This window comes from Neolamprologus multifasciatus, chromosome 5 (assembly GCF_963576455.1).
Source record: "Neolamprologus multifasciatus chromosome 5, fNeoMul1.2, whole genome shotgun sequence".
Lineage (NCBI taxonomy): Eukaryota > Metazoa > Chordata > Actinopteri > Cichliformes > Cichlidae > Neolamprologus > Neolamprologus multifasciatus.
The window spans coordinates 16,626,101-16,653,417 of NC_140443.1; the positions used below are offsets into that span (position 1 = coordinate 16,626,101).

A 27,317-nucleotide genomic window follows, 5' to 3' on the forward strand; every position below is an offset into this window, starting at 1 on the left:
TCAGTTGTGACCATGGCCCCTCGCCCAGTGTCGCTTAGGCAGCCTTAAATTAAAACACAACAACCTCAACAAAGAAGTTTATTTACACCGACAAATGCCATTTTTGTATGAGAGACATCAATATGAGAAACACTGTGCTTCTGGAGTCAAAAGGCCACTGAAACATGAGGCTCGTAGAGTGGAGATGTGTCACCCTTTTAAAAAAGTAGTAGTCATGTTTTGGACAATAATATCGTATAAAAAATACATTCAAATAAATAATAACACTGCGAATGCCTCTATAAACACATCAGATGTCAGAAAGAGGCCACATTTAAAGAAAATTTAAAAGAAATTAGGCACTTCAAATATATTGTGCTGTTATCAGATTTAAGTGAATCGTTTTCCACTTTCACCACATACATTTACTCATTCGCAGCATTTACCACAGAAGCATCCTCTCTACAAGAAGCATGGACACCTTGGCAAGTGGCGAGTGAGAGGACAATGTAAACAGGGTCATTTCCAGCAAGTTCTTTTCTTTTTTTAAATGATTAAAAGTTAGAAACAAACACTACCTTGGAATTTCCACAGCGGTTCTTACGATATACAGCAACAGAAAAAAAACACACACGCCTATCTTCCCTTCACCTCTCCTCTTGTGCTCTTCTTTTAGACTTTTACAGTTACATAATGGGTATTAACAGATGAGCAGGCAGACAATCAGTAAGATCAAACACTGCAGAGCCACTGCTGTGGCTCGAGTCGCCGTCCCTTTTTGGTGTAGCGGGTCTGTTTGATCGCAGAGCTCCCCCTGATACCCGCTGTAACACTGACACTGAAAGTCTGCTTCAAAACTTAACCCGTCTGCTTTGCCGAGCTCACCGGTGACCGTCAGCTTGCCGTTCTTCTCGACGATGCCGTGGGTGAGGGGATTCAGATGCAAGTAAACGTCGCTGTTTGAGTTTCTGCGCAGACATCGCCCGTGAGAGCCGCAAAGGGTCTGGCTGCATAGCTCTGCTGCCGTGGAAACGTTCAGGAGGTACTGACTCAGTGTGCCCCGCAGATATTTATCCAGATCAGAGCAGGTGGTCTATGGGAAAAAATAAGTGGATACATGAAATCTTCAAGTACTGCGCAATTAATCTGAAAAATATGACGTAACTAAAGCTCTGGTATGGAGTACAAATTGCTATAAATACACTTTGTAAGTAAGTGAGTAAAGGCTGTTTATTAATCAGCATGCTCTCAGAAGTTTAGATGAAAACATCTGTGGCTAAAAATAAATGCGACGTATCCAAGTGATGTGTTTAATTTCACAATCGTTGTGTGCATGCTTACTTTGTTGTGTGCACAAGTTTATTTATGAAGCGTATTTCACAGACAGGTGTCACAAAGCGCTGTTACACAACAAAGAGTAAAATAAATAGGAAAATTAAGTGCCATAATAGCCTATAAAAATGGGTATTTTATAATAAAAGCGTAATAACAATAATAATTATAAATGTAGTGCCACAGAGTGAATGGCTCTCTTCTACCTGGTCTTTAGTCACGTACGCGGAACAACAGATTCTGAGCTTGTGAATGAAGACAGCGAGCAGCTGGGATAACTAAAGTGATCTGTATGTAAATGCCAGAATCCTAAATCTATTGGGAGCCAGTGTAAAGAGTATAAAATAGGAGTGATCTGAGCATCAATAGTCTGGAATATGCGTTTTTATAGCTTGGAGGCATGAAAGAGATTATTTCTCCAAGCTGGTTAAGCGTAATGGAGTGAAAGCAGGAAGCTGTGTGGAAATACTTAAAGTACAAATACATTCATTCTGAATAAAGTACCTGAGTAAATGTATTCAGTTACATTCCTACTGATCCTACCCATGCTCTCATCCAGTGGTGCTGGGGACTGCTAGATTAACAGTCACTGTAATCCACGGATGTCAAAATGATTTTACATTGAACAGTCTACTTTGATCTTAAGTGGGTTGGACCAATGAAGCTCCTCTATATCGGTGTGTGAAGAACTTTACCTACACATTTAATCCCTGAGATATTTTAATATAAGGAAAACAAGTGTTTTTTTCCAACAAAGATCTAAGATTTTTTTTTTTGCATAATATAGAAGTGCTGTTTGGGCTTAAATTGAAAGAAATAAACATGTAAAATTACAGAAAAAGTTTTGTTAGCTCACTGTGCAGAAATTAAATTGTCTTGTTGAAGTCTCTTTATGCTTGGGCCTTTTGCACTTCAAATCGTTACAAAGGTCTAGTTTTGCGTGTCTGTTGTTATATTATGACATGATTTGAGCCTTTTCAAATGTATCCTTGTCCAATACGTTTGAAAACTAAACTTTGAAAAAAATAAATAAACAGGTCAACTGCTGCAGTTGCAAAACATCCCTTTTTTAATGATGATTTCAAGATTTTGAATTTAATGGCCCAAAATGGAATCGATGTCAAAGTCCCAGTCAGCGTATATGTGACAATCAGCACCTGATCATGTGGCCTAAGACATTAAGTGTAAACCCTGAACTTTGAGAAATATCTCCTAGTATGAAATGCCTTCGCATATCACAGACGAGAAGAGCAGCTCAAAAGTTAAGATGATAACATCTGTTCCCAAAAAATGCATATACCATATCTGAGTGATTGATGTGTTTGTTTCGCAATTGATGTGTGGATGCTTACTTTGTTGTGTGCATAAGCAATATCTCCCCACATGATTATTCCAGCTGCTCCCAGGGCCACACTCTCCCCGATCGTGGACACAAGGTCAGTCTGCAAAAAATTACAGGTCAAACAAAAGGAAAACAGTCAGCTAAGTAAGTGTCAGAGGTTCATAGGCTACTGTATGTGAAGTAGAGGGCCAGCTCTTCTGTTCTCATTCTCCCATAAGCAAATAAGGGTGTTTAGAGTGACTTTTAACTTGACCAACACCCATCCTGCCTACTCTGCACAAATGAAAGGTATTGGGGTGTCTGAATGCCAGCAGCACAGGAAGGGACTGTAGCAGCAGATAAGAGATGAATCTACAGAGCATGCATTAACATTAGTGCTCAGTGACGGTTCTATATGTCAGGCTTTTACTAAGAATTAGCAGGAAAAAGATAGAAGAAATGTTTCGGAATATAGTCAGTAACATGGCTGGTTCAAAACTTCATTAGTGTCTTAAAGGAAAAAGCAGGAAAAAAGTTCCAGGAAGAGGAACCAAATTCAACACTGGCACTGTTTCCAAAGTTAGACTGTCACCTCGGTCAGCTGCTCCAGGGAGTTCATGTATGTGGGCCGCGTGTACACAAAGACAGGACGTGCCAAGCCATCGCCCGATGAGGCCAAACGCATTCCCTCTTTTACGCGGTTCCGCACAAACTGGCGTCCGGCAGCGGATGAGCGCAGCAAGCTGCTCACGTAGATGGAAGGGAAGAGGGCTGTGCTCTCAGTCCACAACCATTTCAGCTGGTCATTGCGAGACACCTCCACATCAGGACAGCGGCCCGTGTAGCTCTCCAGAGTGCGCACGTAGTTGTGGTTGTAGCAGTCAGGAAACAGGTAGAAACCCCACAGCTGGTTGGGCCTCAGGTTCTTAGCTTGCTTCAGTGTGTCTAACATGAACACCCTGGCAGATATCTCAAACTCCTGCTGGGCCACTTTTTTCACCTGATCAGGAAGCCAGGTTGGGTTCTTCTGCCGCACCAACTCCTCAGAATGTCTGCGGTAAATATCTTTGGCTTCCCAGTTACGTATCCAGAGGGGACGCCAATCCTCCCAGTCGATAACAGCTAAACCAGTGGCCCATTCTGAACGTATGTACTTCTTAACATCTTCTGGCATTTTCTCCAGGTGCCGTGTGCGAATGGCCACCTGCGGAAGTCCCCCATTCACTGGTGTTTCATCTTGTTCAAAATAGGGGTACAAGCCCAAGCGCTCCTTGTAGAAAATGGTCAGATTCTGATTAACAAAGCCCTCATTGGGTGTAGCCACAATCTGGAACTGGTCCAGCTGGAAATGAATTTTATGCCGCGGGGCACAATCTTCAATCGGGGCGTTCCAAGCAAGGAGCAGAGGCTTTCGGGAATACAGTGGCCATCTCGTGGGCTGCAGTCCCAGAGCAAAGAGGCAGCCCCACAGCGGGACAATCAGCAGCAGAGCTTTCCAAGCTGACAAAGTCCCGTGCAACATGTCTTCAGATGTGGATGGACAAAAAGGACTGCCACACTCTGCTCTACAATCCACAGGAGGGAATGACATGTTAGTTTCCTAAATGCACATTTAATAAGGTGTTTTCTCTTAAACAAACCTTAAACATGTTTCCATTTTATTTATTCAAAACCAACTTTATAATTACATGGACATAAAGCACAAGCTTCTCTTTTGTGACATTGCCACTGCAGATTAATTTACATAAATGTCTGCAGACTATTAATGTTTTTTAAAGAAAATAAATAAAAGAAAGTAAAAGAAAAATGGTAATACAATTTTTATCCAAAAAAAGGCTTCTTTAAACTGGATTCTACCTCTAGCAAGCTGTTAACATAAATTGCCTTCAGTTTAATTACTGTTTGCAGCTCTTTTATTAGCAACGATAAAAAGGTAAAGTTAATCAACTTCGGCTTCCCTACAGATGGATACACTTACCTTTACTGGCAGGCTGGGGAAGCATTCCCCCGAAGACAGAAGCCTACAACTTCACTCTGCGTTTTGGCGTTGCTTTAAAAACAAATAGGAAAAGAAAATTCAGTATAAAGAAAAAGACGACGGGGTAACTTTACAGGAGCACATGCAGCTGTGCTGTGTCTTATAACCTCAGCTCTCCGGCTCCTTGCGGTATGTAAAACTCACAGAAGTCAACTTACCCCCTGCGATGTTGTCAGTTGCAACTCGTTCAGTCCCGAGTGCCAAACCACTCTCGGGATGGGATGTTCCATTCGGTCTGAAGAAAAAGGGGGGGGCCGGAGAAAGGAAATGGACATCCTTAAAAAGAATCTGTCAGCGGCTCTAATTTGTTTCTTCACGTCACTACTTCAAACTGCTTCGAGTATCAGCTTAGCGAGACGTGCTTTGATGGCGTCCTGTTTTTCTTTTTCCTCAAGGCTAACCCTCGTGTCCCGGCTCAGCGCCTGAATGGGTCGGTCCGAGAAAGTTCGCCTCCACTCTCCGTGAAACAGATACACTGTAACCAGGGATGCCAAGATCTACAAAAGGTCACAGCAGGGCACTGTACCACGTCCCTAAATATAATACCATGCTTACAACTCACCTTTCAGCTGCATGACAATCGTGTTAAGGATATTGAGAAATCTGATGGAGGTGATTTTTTTTTTTTTTAAGTGCATTTTCCACCTTAAAAGGCCTAAAATTGCATATTATTGTGTGTTGTGTTACTGTCTATAACACAACAAACTTAATTTCTATCGTAAATAAGGCTCAGAAAACATTCTCAGTTATAGGTTACAAACAGGACCTCTGCGCCAACCCACAGTATGGATGTTATCTGAGCAGATGTGCTCACTAGGTGAACTTGACAACAATAACAAAAGTATAGGCCAACATTGTTCCAGCATGGAAAGATGCTTGTTGGTAAAGTACCATCTTGAAGGAAATAGTCATTTTTTCATAGCCTTTACACTTCCCACGAACCTAAAAACAGACCTCAGACCTAAAAACAGGGGCAGGAAAACCCCTTTGACTCATACCTGCCGACTACATTCAGTAATTCATTGAGATCACTTTAATAGCTTAAATAAAAGAGCAGATATAGCATCTGGGTTTTTTTATTATTTTTTAAATATTCAAATCTTTTGCTTAAGGTGGTAATACTGTAGAAACACCCAAAGCTGTTCAGTCATAACTGCTCTATACTGTACACAGTAAAATGTACGAAGAGAATGATATCATGATATCACTAAATCTCTTTGAGCGCTCAGTAAGACTGGAAATGTGCTAAGTACACCAAAGAATCCAGTAGCCTGTAGAGCCACCTGTAGCAGCAGTGACGTGAAGTGTTTGTTTTCTGTTTGACTTTATCAGTCTCTCTAATCTCCGTGGAGGAATTTCGACCCACTCTGCTCTACAATGTTCCTTCTGTTTGTTGATGTTTCCAGAGATTCATTTTTGCACAACTCTCTTGAGGTCCAGCCACAGCATTTCAGGTGGATAAACAGCTGGGTTTTGACTATTGCAACACCTTGATTCTTTTCTTTTTCAGGCATTCTGGTAGAGTTCCTGCTGTGTGTGGGATCATCATCCTGTTGCATGACCCAGTTTCAGCCAAATTTTAGCTGTTGGACTCACATTTGACTCTAGAGTACTTTGGTATACAGAATAGTTCATGGTCGACTCAACGACTGCAAAGTCTCCTGAGCCTGCAAAACAAGCCCCAATTATCACCCCGGCACCACCGTGCTGACAGTTGGTATGAGGTGTTTGTGCTCATATGAAGGTCGTCCATAAGTTCAGTACGGAATATCTGTAATCATTCATCTGCCTCCTTTTCTGAGTGTTTGGCCGCTTCTGGTCTGTACTTCATAACCACTTTCTCACATTGCCAAACTCATTTCTGTTATCATTACTCGATTCCAATCATCTTCTGGCCCGCCTTCTTTGACCCAATCAGCTTCCAATCTGCATGTTTTAAATATGTGCTCTCCATTATTCTCCCTTTCCAATTCTCATTCATGCATTCATACCTCCTCCCCATCTCCACCTCAGGCTCTGGGGAATCCTGTCCTCAATCCTGTCACCTCTGGGAATCCATCCTGCCATGATGGGTCATTGAAGTCTAACTGCCAAATAAATTAATTTCTCTATCTCAATAAATCATGTTTGGTTCTTCCAAATGATCTCTCCTCTTTGAAATGCTATGGTGACCTGCTGGCATGCTTTGGTTTTTGTCAAACAGCACTCATTATGGCCAGACATCTTCACTTTGATATCATATGCCCAAAGGACACAAAGGACACAGCATGTCCAAGTCTTGTGATTTGAATCCTTCTAAACAAGCCATACTTGTTCAGTCTTTTTCTTTTTTTTTTCTTTTTATTTGACTGGTGAAAAATTATTATCTCAAGTCTTTTGGTTGCTGGTACTTAAGTATTTTAAAGTTTCCTTCCACTCATGCAGACTTGAATGTCTTGAACACACTTCAGAAAGCAGGCAAGAGGCATCTGGCACACAGATTTCACTGCCGCCTGGAGCATGTGATGACAGCCACTGGCGAGGGCTTGACAGAGGAACCAAGTACCACATACTGTCCTGTTGCCAAGCACAGTAGATATGGCAGTGGAGAGGAGATAGTAGAGGCCATGTACCAACACGTAATTAACTAAATTTAACAACCTGGAATGATTTAGAAAAATTGGGGAATCCATATGTGCGCTGTAGTTGAAGGTGATTTTCTAATAACTGGTACAACTTTTGCTTACGTCTGTACTCAATGAGTAAGATCTGAAACACGGCATTCCTGGAAAAGGTAACATTTTCCCCAGGAGATACATGTTAACTAAAAGATCCCTGAGCACATGACTAGGAAGAGGTGGGGGAGCCTGGAAATTCTCTGGCTTCCTGTACCAAAATCCATTCCGCTTATTTTGCTTTTGAACTTTGCTGACTCACCTCACCATGTCATCAGCTTCTCTCTAGGGCTCTGCAGAGTAAGGAAAAAGTGGACCACGGACAGACCCGTGTGAATGAACAGGGAGGGAAAGGAACAAAGGAATGGCTTCATTTCCGTCTACTCTCGGCTTCCCTTTGACCTCTGCCTCCTGAACATTACATCAGCTGAAGTCAGGGATTGTCAGGAAGCTAAAACAATGGCAGGGAAACTGCCAACACACCCTACTATCTTCACTTTTTGTCCCAAACACTTTATGAATTGCGATACATTTGGGGTAATCCTCTGACTTGGTAAATTTGAACTGAGGAATTATAAATGGTTGTAACATCCAAACATCCAGTTTATATAAGAATACAACAAAACCCACATTTAAAGGCCCATAATGCAAACAAAGTCTGAAACTGAGGAGGACATATCCCAAAACGTTGATACGGACGTAACATTTTGAGTGGGGGAAAAATTTCATCACTCATCAAAATGAATTCTTCAGTCTCTGAGGAGTGCATACATTACATCATTTGTAACTATAACCTTATTTTGTGGCTTTACTAGAAAAAATAGGAGATTACCACCAAGTTTCCTCGACTTATTTGTAATGACTACATATGATCTCACTGTAACACAGTCAAATGTAACAGAATCCATGTGAGAACTAGCACAAAAATGGCTACAGTAAGCGCCTTTGTTTTACTTTTGTCAGGCGTTGTGGAGTGGAGGCGAGGAAGAAGGAACCCAAACGCAGGACTCGCAGGTAGGTGAAGCTGGGTGATTTATTGATGACGGAATGAACACACAGAACAGAGGAAGGACATGGCTGGCTGGACGACTGACTGAACGAACGAACGAAGGAGGACTGACTGACTGGCTGGCCGACCGAATGCTGGCGGAAACAACAACATAACCTAAACATCATCAATGACACGACAAAGCACGAGTGGAAACAGAAGACTTAAATACACCAGACTGATGAGGATGATAATGAGAGACCGGTGAGTACACAGCTGAACATAATCTGGCTAATGGCACGAGACGAGGTGACACAGGAACAAACAGGAAATGAAACGGAAGTGGCAAAATAAACTGAACATGAACAAAACGGAAAGCACTGGGTCACTGACCCAGGAACCCTGACAGTACCCCCCCCTCCAAAGGCCGGCACCCGACGGCCAAAAGAAAGAAAAACCAGAACAGGGCGGGCGGAGGGGGCCCAGGACGGAGGGACGGAGTCCAAAACAGAAAACAGTTCAGGTGGGGCGGCCGCGTGGCCGGCGGCCGAAGACGAGACAGTTCAGGTGGGCGGCCGCGTGGCCGGCGGCCGAGACGAGACAGTTCAGGTGGGCGGCCGCGTGGCCGGCGGCCGAGACGAGACAGTTCAGGTGGGCGGCCGCGAGGAAGACGGCGGCGGCCGCTGAGCTGGTCCGGTGGGCGGCCGCGAGGAAGGCGGCGACGGCCGCTGAGCTGGTCCGGTGGGCGGCCGCGAGGAAGGCGGCGGCGGCGGCGGCCGCGAGGAAGGCGGCGGCGGCGGCGGCCGCGAGGAAGGCGGCGGCGGCGGCTGAGCAGGTCCGGTGGGCGGCCGCGCCGGCGATGACGTCCAGAACGTGGCTGGGGCGACGGTGCGGCAGCCGCAGGACCAGGCGAAGCAGAGGCTGGCGACGCGGCAGCCGCAGGACCAGGCGAAGCAGAGGCTGGCGACGCGGCAGCCGCAGGACCAGGCGAAGCAGAGGCTGGCGACGAGGCTGAGGCCGGACCAGGCGAAGCAGAGGCTGGCGACGAGGCTGAGGCCGGACCAGGCGAAGCTGAAGCTGAAGCCGAGTCCGGACCAGGCGAAGCAGACGCTGAAGCTGAAGCCGAGTCTGAGGCTGGACCAGGCGACGATGATGAAGCCGGAGCTGGACCAGGCGACAATGATGAAGCCGGAGCTGGACCAGGCGACGGCGTGGGTGAAGCTGAGGCCGCAGCTGGCGAGGGTGAAGACACGGAGGCCCCAGCTGGCGAGGGTGAAGACACGGAGGCCCCAGCTGGCGAGGGTGAAGACACGGAGGCCCCAGCTGGCGGCTGGACGGGCTCCTCGGGCCCTCCAGCTGACGAGGCAGGAGACTGGACGGGCTCCTCGGGCCCTCCAGCTGACGAGGCAGAGGACTGGACGGGCTCCTCGGGCCCTCCAGCTTACGAGGCAGAGGACTGGACGGGCTCCTCGGGCCCTCCAGCTGACGAGGCAGGAAGCTGGCTGGGTTCTCCTGAACCTCCAGCTGACGAGTCGTGGGGCTGGACGGGCTCCTCGGGCCCTCCAGCGGACGGGACAGGAGGCTGGACGGGCTCCTCGGGCCCTCCAGCGGACGGGACAGGAGGCTGGACGGGCTCCTCGGGCCCTCCAGCGGACGAGACAGGCGGCTGGACGGGCTCCTCGGGCCCTCCAGCGAGAACAGTCTCGGGACCAGCGGGCACAGGGGCCCCTGGCAGGCGCAGAACAGAACCAGCAGGCGCACGGGCCTCTGGCGGGCGCAGAACAGAACCAGCAGGCGCACGGGCCTCTGGCGGGCGCAGAACAGAACCAGCAGGCGCACGGGCCTCTGGCAGGAACAGAACAGAACCAGCGGGCGCGGAGGCCCCTGGCTGGAGACAGGCAGGGCCAGCGGGCGCGGAGGCCCCTGGCTGGAGACAGGCAGGGCCAGCGGGCGCGGAGGCCCCTGGCTGGAGACAGGCAGGGCCAGCGGGCGCGGAGGCCCCTGGCTGGAGACAGGCAGGGCCAGCGGGCGCGGAGGCCCCTGGCTGGAGACAGGCAGGGCCAGCGGGCGCGGAGGCCCCTGGCGGGAGAGCGGCCGGGCTCACAGCTGGCTCTGGGTGCTGTGGCTGCAGGTCCGGGGACTGAATCGACTGGATGGGAGGCGACTGGACTGACTGGACTACAGACTGGACTACAGGGGACTGGAGGACGGGAGGAGACTGAACTACAGGGGGCTGGAGGACGGGAGGAGACTGGACTACAGGGGGCTGGAGGACGGGAGGAGACTGGACTACAGGGGGCTGGAGGACGGGAGGAGACTGGACTACAGGGGGCTGGAGGACGGGAGGAGACTGGACTACAGGGGACTGGAGTGAAGGCTGAAGAGCAGGTGAGTGAACTGACTGGAGTGGAAGCTGACCAGCAGGTGAGTGAACTGACTGGAGTGGAAGCTGAACAGCAGGTGAGTGAACCGACTGGAGTGGGGAAGCTAAGGGATGAACAGAGGTTGGCGATGCTAATGGCTGAGCTAATGACAGAGTTACCGAGGGGGATAAGATGGCGGCCTGGGCTAATAAGGCTGGTGCCTGAGCAGGGGACACTTCAGCTAGCCTAACCAGGGACAGTGCGAGGGCGTGAAAGGTTGGATCAGGAGGTGGATGAAGAGGTGAAGCAGTAGGTGGGCCGGTTAGCTCTTCCAAGCCTCCAGGGAGGTCAGGCTGGGTTGAGGCTGCCCTCAGCCTGGGCGCTGGGACAGGCACGGGAGGTGGCTGGACACCAGTCACCCCCACCCGGGAAACAAGAGTGGATGTGGAGGTAGACTGCGTCGCAGCTGCCTTCCTCCTGGGAGCTGGCACCGGTGTGGGTGTAGGCCGGGCCCTAGACATCTGAGGAGGTGAAATGGCTGAAGAAGAAGGCCAAATCTGGGCTGCCGTGCTGGTGGGGAATGGCTGAGTGACGGGTGTGGAAATGGTGACCGGGTGTGTGCTACTGGCAGGTTTATCAGAGTTCAGTCTGTTTTTTCTGCCACCACGATTTACAGTCTTTGCGGGAGCACAGCAGAAAAACTCTTCCCAGTCTACATCATCCAGGAGGAAATCCCCCCATGGATCGGTGGTGGATCTGTTGTGTGTTTTATGTGAATAATCAGACGATGGATGTGGAAAACAGTTAGTGGAACTCACCACCGGGAGTGGTTGAAAATAGTCCATATTATGGCGGCGTGTGCGCCGCTTTCTTCGGGAAGAGGAAGCGGCCGGGGTAAACAGCTGAGCCCCTGGCGCGTTAGCCTCCATTGAGTCGAGGTGGGAGGCGTAGCCGCGGTGCCGTGGCGAAGGTGGAGGTCCGGCGAATGAGGCGGCGGGTGTGCGAACGAGGAGCGGAGCGGCGAGAGAGGGAGCGGCCGAAACGCGGCACGAAACGTCCGCTCTCCGCGGCAAATGCTCCGAGGCAGGTGTGGCAGCAGGTGTGGCAGCAGGTGGGGGAACGCGGCGTCTCCGAGGCCCACCCAGAGCCAGGCGAGTCCCCTCGAAGACGTGCTCTCGCTCCGCGAAGAGCCGCTGTTTTCCCCTGACCAACTCTGCCCAACGGTAAAGCGCTGCCACCTGCCGCTCGTTGAGGTCCGAGTCCGCTGGGTCCCAATCGTGTCTTCGTGGCACGGGTCGTGTCATTCTGTCAGGCGTTGTGGAGTGGAGGCGAGGAAGAAGGAACCCAAACGCAGGACTCGCAGGTAGGTGAAGCTGGGTGATTTATTGATGACGGAATGAACACACAGAACAGAGGAAGGACATGGCTGGCTGGACGACTGACTGAATGAACGAACGAACGAAGGAGGACTGACTGGCTGACTGGCTGGCTGACCGAATGCTGGCGGAAACAACAACATAACCTAAACATCATCAATGACACGACAAAGCACGAGTGGAAACAGAAGACTTAAATACACAGACTGATGAGGATGATAATGAGAGACCGGTGAGTACACAGCTGAACATAATCTGGCTAATGGCACGAGACGAGGTGACACAGGAACAAACAGGAAATGAAACAGGAAGTGGCAAAATAAACTGAACATGAACAAAACGGAAAGCACTGGGTCACTGACCCAGGAACCCTGACAACTTTAAAGCACTACAGCTTGTTAAATTACTCCCATGTAAACAATATATCTATTTTACTGTTCATAATTCAAAGTATGGTTTAGTTCTATTTCAAGGCTGCTGATAATTTATAGTGACTGCCTCTCTCAGCCTCAGCCCCATGGACAACTTTTCCCCGTATAAACACACCGCATACATCAGGGAGCACATTACGCAGATCAGAGCGCTGCTATTTGGTGTCATATTCATGAACTTAGTGCATTTTTTATGACTTTACAGGAAAGCGTTCATCCTTTAAGCGAAACATCAAAGACCAATGGAGAGGAAACACATCAAAGGGGCTGACCTTTGGCCTCAAAACGCTCCGACCGCATTCCACACAATTACAGACACCAGAGAATGCCTGCAAAGGAAGCCCTACCCATTTATTGTGGGGATTTGTCATCTGAGCGCAGTGAAATATGTTTACATCGCCATTAAAAGTTGATACTACGCCAGCTAGCAACAACAACCAAAACCTGTCAGATCTGAGGCTGAGCTTTTAATTTCATCCTTATCTATTTGGGAAAGCAAACTCCACACAAAGAAGTAAATATGAATGATTTAAAAAAGTTAAAGCAGGTATAGCTTTCTGCTGCCATCTATAGGAAATGTGGCTTTTACATTGCAGATGTCTTGAGTTTAGATTTTTTCTTTTATATAAAAATGGGAGAAAAAAATTTATTTTGATTGAGTTTGATTCAGCCTCAAAGCACGGCCAGACAGAAATTCAAGAAGGTGACGAGGAAAATCTAAATATAAGCCAGAGTCTGGAGATGGCAGGGTTACGCTTACAGCTGTTTCACAAGTACAGGGATCACTGACCCCACATTCAAAAGTCACCATTTGGTTGAATGCAATCTGCACTTCACTTAATATTTTCTGAATAGTTAGCAACTTAAAGGATTTCTTGTCTACTTCCTCTTCAGCTAAAAATAAAAATTGCTGTTAGCTTTCTAAAGTTCACAGAAATAGCTTGACATTTTAGTTTTACTTGTTTTCTTAGAAAAGAGAAGCACTTCCGGTTCTGTGTCCACAGACACCAAAGAAAAAAAGTGTTTTTACTGTAGTACAAAACACAAGGTGTTTCCTATTTCACAGACGCCAACAAGTCTCAAGTTACCACATTACACTCATGTAAGCCATGTAAGAATCATGACTGGCTACCAGAATACTAAAGTAACAAAATCTTCCTTGTACAGTAGTGTGAAAAAAATTGTTGTCAGGCCTCATTTCTTCATATTTTACACCAATGGACCAGACATTTCTGTATTTTTTTTTCTTCCCGTGGTCTAGAACAACAGCTCTCCAGGTTTTTCTGTAGGCCTTTCAACTTCATCTATAAGATACAGTAGAGGCTTTGTCATGATTTTTTGCTTCATTTAAGCCAGTTGTGTTGGGGATCTTCGTCAAAACTGATGGAAGTGAATACATATGATTTTGATCCACCATGCAAAATAATACGGAAAGCATTTGATTGACAAAGGCTTCATTTCTCAGGATGACAATGACCTGCCATAACACCTGGAAAGTAAAACATACAGTGGAAGTCTCAACCATGGATTGGACCTCAACATTAATAAACCAGTGTGGGATCATATCAACAGAGAACAAAAGGGAGCCAAAAACCAAAACTCTGAAAGTCCTTCAAAAAACCTGGAGAACTATTCCTGAAGAATAAAGCTTGAATGCAGAAGTTCAGGCCGTGTGGAAAAATAAAGGTAGTCATAACAAATCTTGATTTTCAAGTTTGTAAAACTGTGGAAAAACTGTTTTTGACCTCATATGTTGTGTTTCCATCTACATCTGCAAATTTCAATAAATCACTGCACCGATTTCCCATTTTCCCAGCAAAATACAAAGAAAGGAAGGGTGACTAAAGACTTTTTGCACACTAGTGTAAATCCAGGACCTAAACTCAGATGTAAGGGGAACAACTTCACTTCCTAATATGATAAATGAGAACACGGTCTTCCGGTGTCTAACTTATTATTCTGCACTGTAAGGTCAAACATCCCAGTGCAGTAACAATAAACAAGATGAACTGCACCAGAAAGCTTCAGCCAATATGAAAAATAACACAAAAAAAAGAAGATTTGAGTGATTTTGCTCAATAAACCATTTATTCAAGTATTTTCAACTAAGAAATCTGATGTTATTTACAGTACATTATGTTCACTAGTGCAGGTCTGAGCGCCGATAACTGAGACTAACTCAGACGTGACAATACAGAACATAAATATATACAACAAATTCCATAATCCCTCATCATTCCCACCCTGCAAATACATCTTGCATTTGTAGTTCACACATGAACCCAAAACTAGCACATGTACAAAGACACATACAGAGTCTACATCTCACAGAAGGCATGAACCATTAAACCCTTTTCACGTCACAGATGTTTTGCCCTGCAAAATTAAAAAAAAAAAAAAAAAAAAAAAAAAAAAAAAAAAAAACTCAACAGGAGAAACACGAATTCATCCGAAGTATTCTCCAAGTCTGCATACATATCAGCTGGGTAGTGGAAACACAACTTGTACCATCACTATTTTTGTGAATGTCAAAATAAAGACTCGTTGAATTCAAATGTATAACATTTAATTCAATATATCATTTTTCATGTGACAGTTTGAATTTTCCTTTTTCCTCTGCAAGCGCCATTCGCCAGGTCTTGACTGCAGCTCTCAGGACTTGAATGATGCTCAGCAAAGAGGATCTGTGGCTGCACATCATTGTAGACCAGCCACTGTGCAACATGTCACACCTCACAGAGGACGATGGGGAAATCGACATGAATACACGGGTGGTCGAGCTTCACAATTCCCTGGAAAAAAAAAAAAGAAAAAGAATAAGGAGGAAGAGTGATGGCACTGACCATATATTACCCTGTCACTGCAAAAGCGTGTTCCTAGCTCACCTGTGGAATTAGATTTTTCTGGATCCTCTTCAACTTGGACTTCTTTCTGCCATTTTTTGTCACGACCGTCTCCTCGTAGAATTCATGGGCGAGGTCACCGTCCTCATCATAATACAAAGAACTGCCAACACAGAAGGTGGACAATTGTGTCAGGATTAACATAGAGGAGGTGTAGGCATTACTTGCTTGCTGATAGTTGCATCTAAAAAGGTTGTCAAGTTAAAAAAAACAAAAAAAACAACAACAAACCCCCCCCACCCAAATTTCTCACTCCCCTCCAACGTTTGAGACTCATGTATTTATTAATGTGCCTTTTTGGTTTGTCTGGGTTTTTAAATGTGACAAAAATTATTTACTGGATTATTTTGTCATTAATGCTTAACCCCACTAGGAATTATTGGCTTTGAAATCAAGAATAATCTAGAAACCTTACTGTGGACAGTTTAAAGTGGGACAATATTTCAGTAATAAAGTAATTGTGGCCTATAAAACTGTAAATGCACAAATGCCACTCTGGCACAAAAAATATGCTACTAGGTAGTCCCTGTAGTCTCTGCACTCAAGGCCGTGATAGTGTTCATTGTTTAATTTAATTTCCCATCACTTACTCCCATCAGTTGTACCATTGCCCTACTTTGAGCTGTACAACAGAAAGATAGAAGAAGGCCTATGACTCAATGCCCCACAGCTGGATACTGGAATGCCTAGAATTGTACAAGATCAATGGGACCCTAAGAGCCTTCATCAGGAACTCAATGGGGATGTGGCGTACAACACTAGAGGCCAACTCCAAGCCCATAGCACAAGTCACCATCAAGTGCGGGATCTACCAAGGAGATGCTCTGTCCCCACTGCTGTTCTGCATAGGCCTGAACCCCCTCAGTGAGATCATTAACAAGACTGGCTACGGATACTGGCTACGGATACCGACTACGGAACGGAGCAGTTGTCAGCCACCTCCTGTACATGGATGACATCAAGCTGTATGCCAAGAGTGAACGAGACATCGATTCACTGATCCACACTACCAGGCTATACAGCAATGACATTGGAATGTCGTTCGGGCTGGAGAAGTGTAGTCGGATGGTAACAAAGAGAGGGAAGGTAGTCAGAACTGAGGGGATTGAACTACCAGAAGGCAACATTGCAGACATAGAGGACAGTTACAAGTACCTGGGGATCCTGCAGGCGAATGGGAACCATGAAGAGGCCGCTAGGAAAGCTGCAACCACCAAGTACCTGCAGAGGGTCAGGCAAGTCCTGAGGAGTCAGTTGAACGGTAAGAACAAGATCCGGGCCATCAACGCGTATGCCCTGCCCGTGATCAGGTACCCTGCTGGGGTAATAGGCTGGCCAAAGGAGGAGATAGAAGCCACTGACATAAAGACAAGAAAGCTCCTTACCATGCATGGAGGGTTTCACCCCAAGTCCAGCACCCTGAGGCTGTACGCTAAGCGGAAGGAAGGGGGCCGGGGACTGGTGAGTGTCAGCACCACAATCCAGGATGAGACAACGAACATCCAAGAATACATCACGAAGATGGCCCCAACTGATAGCGTGCTCAGTGAATACCTCAGGCAGCAGAAACCCAAGAAAGAGGAGGGAGACGAGGAACCATCATGGAAGGACAGGCCCCTGCACGGTATGTACCACCGGCAGATAGAGGAGGTGGCTGATATCCAGAAATCCTACCAGTGGCTGGACAAAGCTGGACTGAAAGATAGCACAGAGGCACTAATCATGGCAGCACAAGAACAAGCTCTGAGTACAAGATCCATAGAGGCTGGGGTCTATCACACCAGGCAAGACCCCAGGTGCAGGCTGTGTAAAGATGCCCCAGAGACAATCCAGCACATAAGAGCAGGGTGCAAGATGCTAGCAGGCAAGGCATACATGGAACGCCATAACCAAGTGGCCGGCATAGTGTACAGGAACATCTGTGCCGAGTATAACCTGGAAGTCCCGAGGTCAAAATGGGAAATGCCCCCAAGGGTGGTGGAGAATGACCGAGCTAAGATCCTGTGGGACTTCCAGATACAGACAGACAAAATGGTGGTGGCTAACCAACCGGACATAGTCGTGGTAGACAAACAGAAGAAGGCGGCCGTAGTGATCGATGTAGCGGTTCCGAATGACAGCAATATCAGGAAGAAGGAACACGAGAAGCTGGAGAAATACCAAGGGCTCAGAGAAGAGCTCGAGAGGATGTGGAGGGTGAAGGTAACGGTGGTCCCCGTGGTAATCGGAGCACTAGGTGCGGTGACTCCCAAGCTAGGCGAGTGCTCCAGCAGATCCCGGGAATAACATCGGAGATCTCTGTCCAGAAGAGCGCAGTCCTGGGAACAGCTAAGATACTGCGCAGGACCCTCAAGCTCCCAGGCCTCTGGTAGAGGACCCGAGCTTGAAGGATAAACCGCCCGCAGGGGCGTGCTGGGTGTTATATATATATTAGGGGTGCAACGATACTCGTATCGATATCGAACCGTTCGATACAGTGCTTTCGGTTCGGTACGCATATGTATCGAACGATACAACATTTTTAATTTATTTTATCAACTTTCCTTCTGATGATGCTGTCTGTGTTGAGCGCTCAGTGGATCTGCGCTCGACAGTGCAGCCTAGGCGGAGTAGTCGAACACAGATTCACTGAGCGCAGGGCAAGCTAGCGAGACAGAAGCTAGGCTAGTTGCAACATGGCAAATTGAACCTCCCCCACCCTCATTCAGATCTGGCGTTTGGAACTATTTTGGTTTTCATGTGATGTATGACCCTGAAGGTAAGCCTGTCATGGACAAAAGTAAAACAGTATGTTGGATGTGCCAGCAATGCTCAATTGGTGGGAACTAGTGTGTTAGCGCAGTTAGCTCGTTAATGTGTTGACGTCTTCCAGCCCCACTCATGAGGTGATCCGCGGTAGCTCGTTAACGGAGATTTGCCGTGTTGTGACGTTAATGTCATTTCAGATTTACGCTGACAGCACTAGTGGGAACACAACCAATATGACTGCACATTTACTCCGACATCATCCTAGTGCAAAGACAAGTGGAAGCAGAGAAAAACAACAAGCAGCATGCTACAAACTTTACCCGAGTCATTTAGACAGCCGTTAGCACACGATTCTCCTTATGGGGACCTGATATGTTTAATATGCTGCTGAGAATATAGCCCAGAAGAAGCGTATAGTATAGCTTTTATTTTGGAAAGAGACATTTCTCCATAATAAACTCTCTTTTCCAAAGATGAGTGATTCCTCAATCAGATACAGGGCTCGCAAAATCGCTAGCCCGACGGGGCTTTTTTCCAGTCGGGCTACCAAAATCTATCTCTGCCCTGCCCGTCGGCCTATCCTAGGAAGGAAAAATATATGTCAATGCTTTTGCATTCTTTTGGAAATGTAGCTGGGTAATTATGTCATTGGCATCGGCCACTGTCAATATGTGACATACTGAAATCGCGTTTGAATTTGCGCTTGTTTTTTGCTTTCACTTTGCAATCGCGTGAACTGTGTATAGAGAGCGACAGTACTGATTGGTGAGTGATGATAATTTGCGCACCAATTCCTCTGACATCGTCTTATCAATCGTTAGCTTACTATGCAAACATGACAAGTGAAATCTCCCGCAGCTTAAACATGTGAGAGGTTGATCGCGCAGAGAATCGCTGAGCGTTATGTTAGTGCGTGTGTAAAAGCAGCAGGATATATATTTTAGTTCTGCTGAGCCAAATAAGACAGGTCAGCGTGAAGAAGTGACAGCCAAAGAAAAGCTTACCACAAAACGGAAAGGTTATGACAAATCAGACTATAAGGAAAAAAGAAAGTGCAGCTTTATGGTTTCATGGACAAAAGAATTTCTGTGGCTGCAATATGACGAGCTAAATAACCAGGGCTGCACATAAGTGGTCCGCAGGTGCGCATTCGCTGTCAAAATAAAAACCCGCACAAGATAAGAAGTTGCAACGCGTGTTTGCGTACATAAGATTTTCAGGAGGACAGACATTTGTTTAGAACTCTTAAAGATGTCGAAGAAGCTCCTTTAAGCAGTTACTGTGATGTTCCTCCACCTCCAAAGAAATGTCAGAAGGAGTCCGAACCACAAAAGAAGCGCGTATTCTCTGAAAAGTGGTTGCAGGAGGTGAGCTGGCTTCAAACAAATGATGAACGCACAGAGATGTGGTGCAGAATGTGCCGTGAAAATTTAATAAATGACAAATTAATAAAAAGGCATGAACATTTTTTTTGTATCGAAAAAATATCGAACCGTGACACCAAAGTATCGAACCGAACCGAACCGTGAATTTTGTGTATCGTTGCACCCCTAATATATATATATATATATATATATACACATATACATATATATATATATATACATATACATATACATATATATACATATACATATACATATATACATATACATATACATATACATATATATATATATATATATACATATATATATATATATATACATATACATATATATATATATATATATACACATATACATATATATATATATATATATATACACATATACATATACATATATATATATATATACATATATATATATATATATATACATATATATATATATATATATACATATATATATATATATATATATATATACACATATATATATACACATATACATATATATATATATATATATATATATATATATATATATATATATATATATATATATATATATATATACATATACATATACATATATATATATATATATATATATATATATATACATATACATATATATATATATATACATATACATATATATATATATATATATATATATATATACATATACATATACATATACATATATATATATATATATATATATATATATATATATATTAGGGGTGCAACGATACTCGTATCGATATTGAACCGTTCGATACAGTGCTTTCGGTTCGGTACACATATGTATCGAACAATACAACATTTTTAATTTATTTTATCAACTTTCCTTCTGACGGTGCTGTCTGTGTTGAGCGCTCAGTGGATCTGCGCTCGACAGTGCAGCCTAGGCGGAGTAGTCGAACACAGATTCACTGAGCGCAGGGCAAGCTAGCTAGACAGAAGTTAAGCTCGTTGCAACATGGCAAATTGAACCTCCCCCACCCTCATTCAGATCTGGCGTCTGGAACTATTTTGGTCTTCATGTGACATATGACCCTGAAGGTAAGCAGTCATGGACTAAAGTAAAACAGTATGTCAGATGTGCCAAGCAATGCTCAATTACATGAGTGGGAACTAGTGTGTTAGCGCAGTTAGCTCGTTAATGTGTTGACGCTGTCCAGCCCCACACGCGGGGCAATCCGCGGTAGCTCGTTAACGGAGATTTGCCGTGTTGTGGCGTTAACCTCATTTCAGATTAAGGCTGACAGCACTAGTGGGAACACAACGAATATGACTGCACATTTACCCGATAGCATCCTAGTGCAAAGACAAGTGGAAGCAGACAAAAACAACAAGCACGCATGCTACAAACTTTACCCGAGTCATTTAGACAGCCGTTAGCACATGATTCTCCTTATGGGGACCTGATATGTTTAATATGCTGCTGAGAATATAGCCCAGAAGAAGCGTATAGTATAGCTTTTATTTTGGAAAGAGACATTTCTCTGTAATAAACTCTCTTTTCCAAAGATGAGTGATTTCTCAATCAGATACAGGGCTCGCAAAATCGCTAGCGATTTTTCCAGTCGGGCTGCCCTGCTCTGCTCGTCGGCCTATCGTAGGAAGGAAAAATATATGTCAATGCTTTTGCATTCTTTCGGAAATGTAGCTGGGTAATTATGTTATTGGCATCGGTGAGCCACTGTCAATATGTGACATATTGAAATCGCGTTTGAATTTGCGCTTGTTTTTTGCTTTCACTTTGCAATCGCGCGAACTGTGTATAGAGAACGACAGCACTGATTGGTGAGTGATGATAATTTGCGCACCAATTCCTCTGCCATCGTCTTATCAATCGTTAGCTTACTATGCAAACATGACAGGTGAAATCTCCCGCAGCAAGCTTAAACATGTGAGAGGTTGATCGCGCAGAGAATCGCTGAGCGTCATGTGAGTGCGTGTGTAAAAGCAGCAGGATATATATTTTAGTTCTGCCAAAGAAAAGCTTACCACAAAACGGAAAAGTTATGACAAATCAGACTATAAGGCAAAAAGAAAGTGCAGCTTTATGGTTTCATGGACAAAAGAATTTCTGTGGCTGCAATATGACGAGCTAAATAACCAGGTCTACACATAAGTGGTCCACAGGTGCGTATTCGCTGTCAAAATAAAAAACGCGCACAAGATAAGAAGTTGCAAAGCGTGTTTGCATACATAAGATTTTCAGGAGGAGGACAGACATTTGTTTAGAACTCATAAAGATGTCGAAGAAGCTCCTTTAAGCAATTACTTTGGTGTTCCTCCACCTCCAAAGAAATGTCAGGAGTCCGAACCACAAAAGAAACGCGTATTCTCGGAAAAGTGGTTGCAGGAGGTGAGCTGGCTTCAAACAAATGATGAACGCACAGAGAGGTGGTGCAGAATGTGCCGTGAAAATTTAATAAATGACAAGTTAATAAAAAGGCATGAACATTTTTTTGTATCGAAAAAATATCGAACCGTGACACCAAAGTATCGAACCGAACCGAACCGTGAATTTTGTGTATCGTTGCACCCCTAATATATATATATATATATATATATATATATATATATATAAAATTTTCTAATTTCTTTTTCAATATCATCCTTTATTTTATAGTTTTCTGGTATGTATTTAAAAATAGTAAACCATCAGCTGATCAGATCTGCCCAGGCATCAAAGATCCACTTTGAGCTATTTTAGTTGCTGTGTACTTTGTCATCAAGTACAAAAAAAGAATTTAATTTAACACTCAAGAATTTATTAAAGATAGTGACTATTCATTCAACTTCATATAAAGACCCAACTTATTTTCAAATCTTCCTCTCAAATAAACCTCTCATACAGTTATTCAAACTATTACAAAGTCAACAGATTAAACCCTTGTGAGCAAAGAAAATCATCCAGGATTAGATGATATAAAAAGAATATGGTAACTTGAATGAATGTGACAAGAACCACAGAAATGCGGTTTAATAATTTTTTAGGTTTGTAACATGTTTCTGTTAAATGCATGCTAACTGGGTTGCAAATCACTGCTAGTATTAGTGTTTTTGCCGAAAAAGATGCAAGTAAATATAGTTTGAGTGATTTGAAGTGGTGTGACCCGAATCCGATTGAGGTGCTGTGGTATGACCATAAAAAGGTGGTTCATGCTTGAAAACCCTCCAATGTGGGTGATTTCTGCAAAGATGAGTGGGCCATAATTCCTCCACAGAGCTGTAAAAGACTTTTTACCAGGTATCAGAAATGCTTGATTGCAGTCTGTTGCTGCTAAGGGTGGCCCAACAAGTGATTAGATTTAGGGAGTAATCACTTTTTCACACAGGCCCATGCAGGTTTGGATTTTTTCCCCTTTAATAATTAAAACTTTATTTAGAAAGTGCATTTTGTGCTTACTTGTGTTATCTTTTTCTAATATTTACATTTGCTTGATGATCTGAAACTTTTAGGTGTGTCAAACACACAAAATAGAAAACACTTTTTCAGACCACTGTATATAAATAAAAGAATGAAAGGAAGCTTTCAAATTATTTTTTCCTACTTTGCTAATACGGGTAAAAGGGTTGCAGTTAAAATGACACACTCAATCTAATCAAAATAGATCGGAAAACACACCCCTAGTGTTAGCACATGACTCAGTTATGTCCCTTCCTCTTTGTCATGGCACTGTTGTGTCATGCTAAATAGGTTTCGGTAACCGAGTTGCAAATATTGCAGTGCATAATTACTATTCTTTGATTTAGGGCTCTGTGATACGATGAAATATGTCAGATGACAATATTAAAATGTTTATCGTTTTCATATTATACTCTATTGTTTATTGCTTTTACTACAGAATTTTTTTCGCTGCCTTAAATGATGGTTTGCAATAGTCACCATGACATCCCAGAAGGACCAGCCAAAACAAATTGCAGAGCTCATTCCTAAATGTGGGGGTTAACTCTGTGACATGGACATGGTTCGGTAATGAAAAGTCTGACGTGGACCACCGGTGCCCACCATAGGCACTGACACAACAAAACTTTTCTACACAGCACAAAGTGAATTTACAAATGGGAAACAAAAAAAGAGCCATCAGGTGTTAATAAACCTCAGACTGAAATGTTGGAACAAGTTCTTGCCTGTGGTACACCACATAATAAAGACTCACGAAGATAATGGCAGTCATTTCAACTTATATCTAGAAATAGATTTTGTGCATTGGTCAAAACACTCGACTCAAGGTATACAATCCCCAACCAAAAGCACTTAGCACAAGTCTGTTTATCTCATTTATATTACAAGTGTCGGGCCAAAGTATTGGAGGAAATCCACGACGTAACATATTATGCTGCAACAACATATATGTGAACAATTCGAACAACACATCGCTGTATGAGCTTAACGTTGCACTTCATCCAAAACTGAACAATCTGCAGTCGATATTTTCTGACAGGCTATTATCCTGACAACAGGATACAACCATACAGGAGCAGTAATGATAGTCAGAGGCCTTGGGGAAGCACTTGAGTCATGGGGTCATCTAGTATGTGTCACTATGGGTAACTCCACACAAGGCCCATAATTATTTCACTTTTGATTATTTTGGTTAAATGTACAAAAGAAATCGGCGCCAGTTTAACTCAGTGTTTGGAGCGGCCAAAAGCGGTCTCTCTCTGCCCCTGCTGTCCTTTCCTTTCTTCACTGTCTCTCTCAAATAAAGCTGAAAAAGGCCAAAACAATTGTTTTTAAAAATTTACAAAAGAAATAGTACTTTCCGCGTGGTGAGTATATAAACCTTTCACAGAATTTATGGTAAATGCACTATATTGTGATTTATATTGTTATCAGGATAAGAAATGACTTAGTGGGATATGACAGTTTAAGACATGTCAACAAAATCAAAACAAAAAAATTAATTAAAGATGACCTTTAATATTTGACATGCAATTTGCTTATTAAGAACTTAGGACAAGAGCAAAATGCCATTTTGGCAGTATTCCTCAAGAGCTGTTTTTCTAATTTAAATAATATTTTGGAACTGCTAACTAGGCTTGCATTTTGTCTCAGGGCGAGTGTAATTTGCATAGCAAATGTATGTGTTAGTATTGTGTGCATGGATTATTTTCAAACTCAAGGGTGGGATAGAAAACATCCTTTCAACAGAATATCCACTGTATTATTTATTTACCTTCTCCTTGTAAAAACAAATGGTGTTGCATTCTTAGAGCCTTTCAGCCGGGCCAGAGACTGCTCGTTCCCATCATTTCCTGACTCGCCTCCGCTGCCTGAGAAAGGCCAGACACCTTTGGCTTTGGATCCACTTCCTCCCATTCTCAGAGATAAGGCATAGTTAGTCTCAGATTAGAGCGTTCAGTCTGGTTGGTAGCCAGATGCTCAATTGCTTACCAAGGTCAGAACCTGAAAAGTGAAAGTACACAAATAAGTAAATTTCACTGTCTGGTGTCCGAGTGAACAGTTTACTCAGCTGCCAGCTGTTAAGACGTTGTTTGCTTACTGACTGCTGGCTCTATTTTAGTGCATAAACGACTCTGTTGGCAGAAAACGGCCAAGCTAAACTCAGAAACATCTAAGTATAATCTTGAGAGCTTGAAAGAGAAGGCAACTAGACTTATTTTGGGTATGAGATATTTCAAGGGGCTTCTTCAGCTCTATAAAAAATAAAAATTAAAAAATTAAAAAAAGGTGGAAAGTCCTTAAGAAATGGTTCTGTCATGGACCTACTATTGATCATATGAGTCATCACATGAGCCAAGGCGCAGAAACAAAATGTGTGGCTCATTTCCATCACTGAGGGTTAAGGTCGAATCTATTGTAAGGCCTTGCCTCAACCCATCATTTGACCATACTGAGGTCACCTGAAGCAAGGTCTGAGTGGGGATTGAAGCACTTGGAAAAAGGCTTCATTAAGTCATTGATAACTGGTGTGGTAAGCTCCCACCTCTGTTCAATGATGCCCTCCTTTACTCCTCTCTCAAACCATGTCTTCTTGGTTTAAAATATGAACATATTCATACAAAAAAGAGCGTATTTTGTTCTTTAGGTGCAGGTGTTTCTAAAAGAACCGCGCCCAAAGGGGGAAACCCCCACAATGAGTTCAACACCCGGGACTCTCCATCAATTTTTAATGAGCGCTAAGGAAGCCTCTTGGATGAGAGGTAAAGGTGTCACACCTAAACAAGTCCAGTCGCCTTCCTTTGGAAGGTCTTATGGGTACCATCACCTGGATGGCTGAAAACCTATACAAACACTTAACTATAGTAGTAATAATAATAATAATAATAATAATAATAATAATATCTAAATTTTATTCGTGTGTGAGACAGTTCCGTCTGTTTTATATCGTTACGTTACACTACGGTAGCTTCACCGTAAGCTAACCAACTGGGCCGCAAAAAAGCCGAACCTAAACGCATTAAGTGTCACTCAAAACGCTTGACACCTTACAACAGTCACTTAAAAACACACCCACGGCTTCACAATATATTGTACACCGTGTAATATTTTGCAACGGCGCCCGTTTGATGTGTGGTGACCTACATGTGGCTAATGACTACCGGCTAACGGTACCTGCACAGTTAGGTGAGGTAAGCTAACAGACTGTTAGCTTCCAACTACAGACGCAGGTTAAACAATAGACGAGTCTGCAAACACACTGCTGCTTTATACACGGGATTCTGACAAACATCTTACCTTATGGTACACTAAACCTGACATGTCCTGTCATAACTTTTACTACTAGCTATGTTTAGCTAGCGCTGGCCGTTGCTGTCCGACCGACGATGACGATGGAGATCAGCTGATCTGACCGACTATTAAAGAAAAACGTCACCAATATTTAACTAAAGAATTTATTCATAAAGGTGCGTTAAATGAAATCTTGTTTATGTTTAAAGTGGGTGTTCATACCTACATCTGAATTTAAAAATGTATAGTATGCATACAGTACTGTGAGAAAGTATTTACCCCCATTTCCCATTTCGTTAAAAAAAACACAAACCCTAACCTGACCTTGATTACTGTCAGACCTGTCGAATCAAAACATAACTTAAATAAGACTTGTTTAACAAAGGGAAGCAGTTTTAAAGATCTGTCCAGAACAGCAACAAAATTATCATTTACATCTATCAGTCAGGAAAGGGTTATAAAGCCATTTTAAAGCTTTGGGACAGTGGTTAACCTTCCCAGGAGTGGCCAGTGTACCAAAATTAGTCCCAAGAGCATATCTATGCCACGAGAGAACAAAAAAGATCCTATAGATCCCCAAGACTTTTCAGAGGACAGATGAGATGCTTTGGTGTGACCTTAAACAGACCATTCACGCTTGAAAACACTCCAATGTGTCCCAAAACAATACTGCAAAGATTGGGCCAAATTCCTCAATGCCTTTTATTGCAAACAGTTCACTGCCGTTTTTGCTGCCATGGGTGACACAACCAGCTTAGGTAGCAATTACTTTTTCCCACATAGGACCAGATTGGTTTCGATAGCTGTTTTTGTTGTTGGTTTTTAGCCTTAATAAATAAAGTCATCATTTAAAAAAAAAAAGAAAAAAAAAAGGTGGGGGCATTTTGTATTGAAAAGTGTTAAGGTGGTTTGGGTATCTGCCTAGGATGGCTCCTGGGTGAGTTGGCTCTCTGTTTGCTTCTGGCCCAACAACCCAGCCCTGGATAAGCCTTTGTCTAATATTGAAATGACCTTATGATCTAAAACATTAAATGTGACAAATACGCAATAATAAAAAATAATAATAATAATGAAAATTTGAG

General features: G+C 43.8%; 2 protein-coding genes across 3 annotated transcripts; both read right to left on the minus strand.

Annotated features, from left to right (window-relative positions):
- Positions 1–64: 64 nt before the first annotated feature.
- Positions 65–5,043, minus strand: hyal2a (hyaluronidase 2a). Of its 2 annotated transcripts, none has more exons than XM_085160196.1 (5): positions 4,829–5,043; positions 4,611–4,682; positions 3,225–4,197; positions 2,664–2,753; positions 65–1,072 (listed from the first exon to the last, which is right to left on the minus strand). In XM_085160196.1, exons 3-5 carry the CDS (start codon positions 4,152–4,154, stop codon positions 680–682), a joined length of 1,413 nt encoding a protein of 470 aa, XP_085016322.1. In that variant the 5' UTR covers positions 4,155–4,197; positions 4,611–4,682; positions 4,829–5,043; the 3' UTR covers positions 65–679. The 2 variants fall into 2 exon arrangements, with proteins under 2 accessions (XP_085016322.1, XP_085016323.1); XM_085160197.1 differs by lacking the exon at positions 4,829–5,043 and adding an exon at positions 4,778–4,796.
- A 9,505-nt stretch (positions 5,044–14,548) lies between these two features.
- Positions 14,549–27,270, minus strand: tusc2a (tumor suppressor 2, mitochondrial calcium regulator a). Its single transcript, XM_085160161.1, has 4 exons — positions 26,242–27,270; positions 24,719–24,948; positions 15,368–15,488; positions 14,549–15,274 (listed from the first exon to the last, which is right to left on the minus strand). The coding sequence occupies exons 2-4, from the start codon at positions 24,859–24,861 to the stop codon at positions 15,209–15,211; spliced, it is 330 nt and encodes a 109-aa protein (XP_085016287.1). The 5' UTR covers positions 24,862–24,948; positions 26,242–27,270; the 3' UTR covers positions 14,549–15,208.
- Between the last annotated feature and the right edge of the window lie 47 nt (positions 27,271–27,317).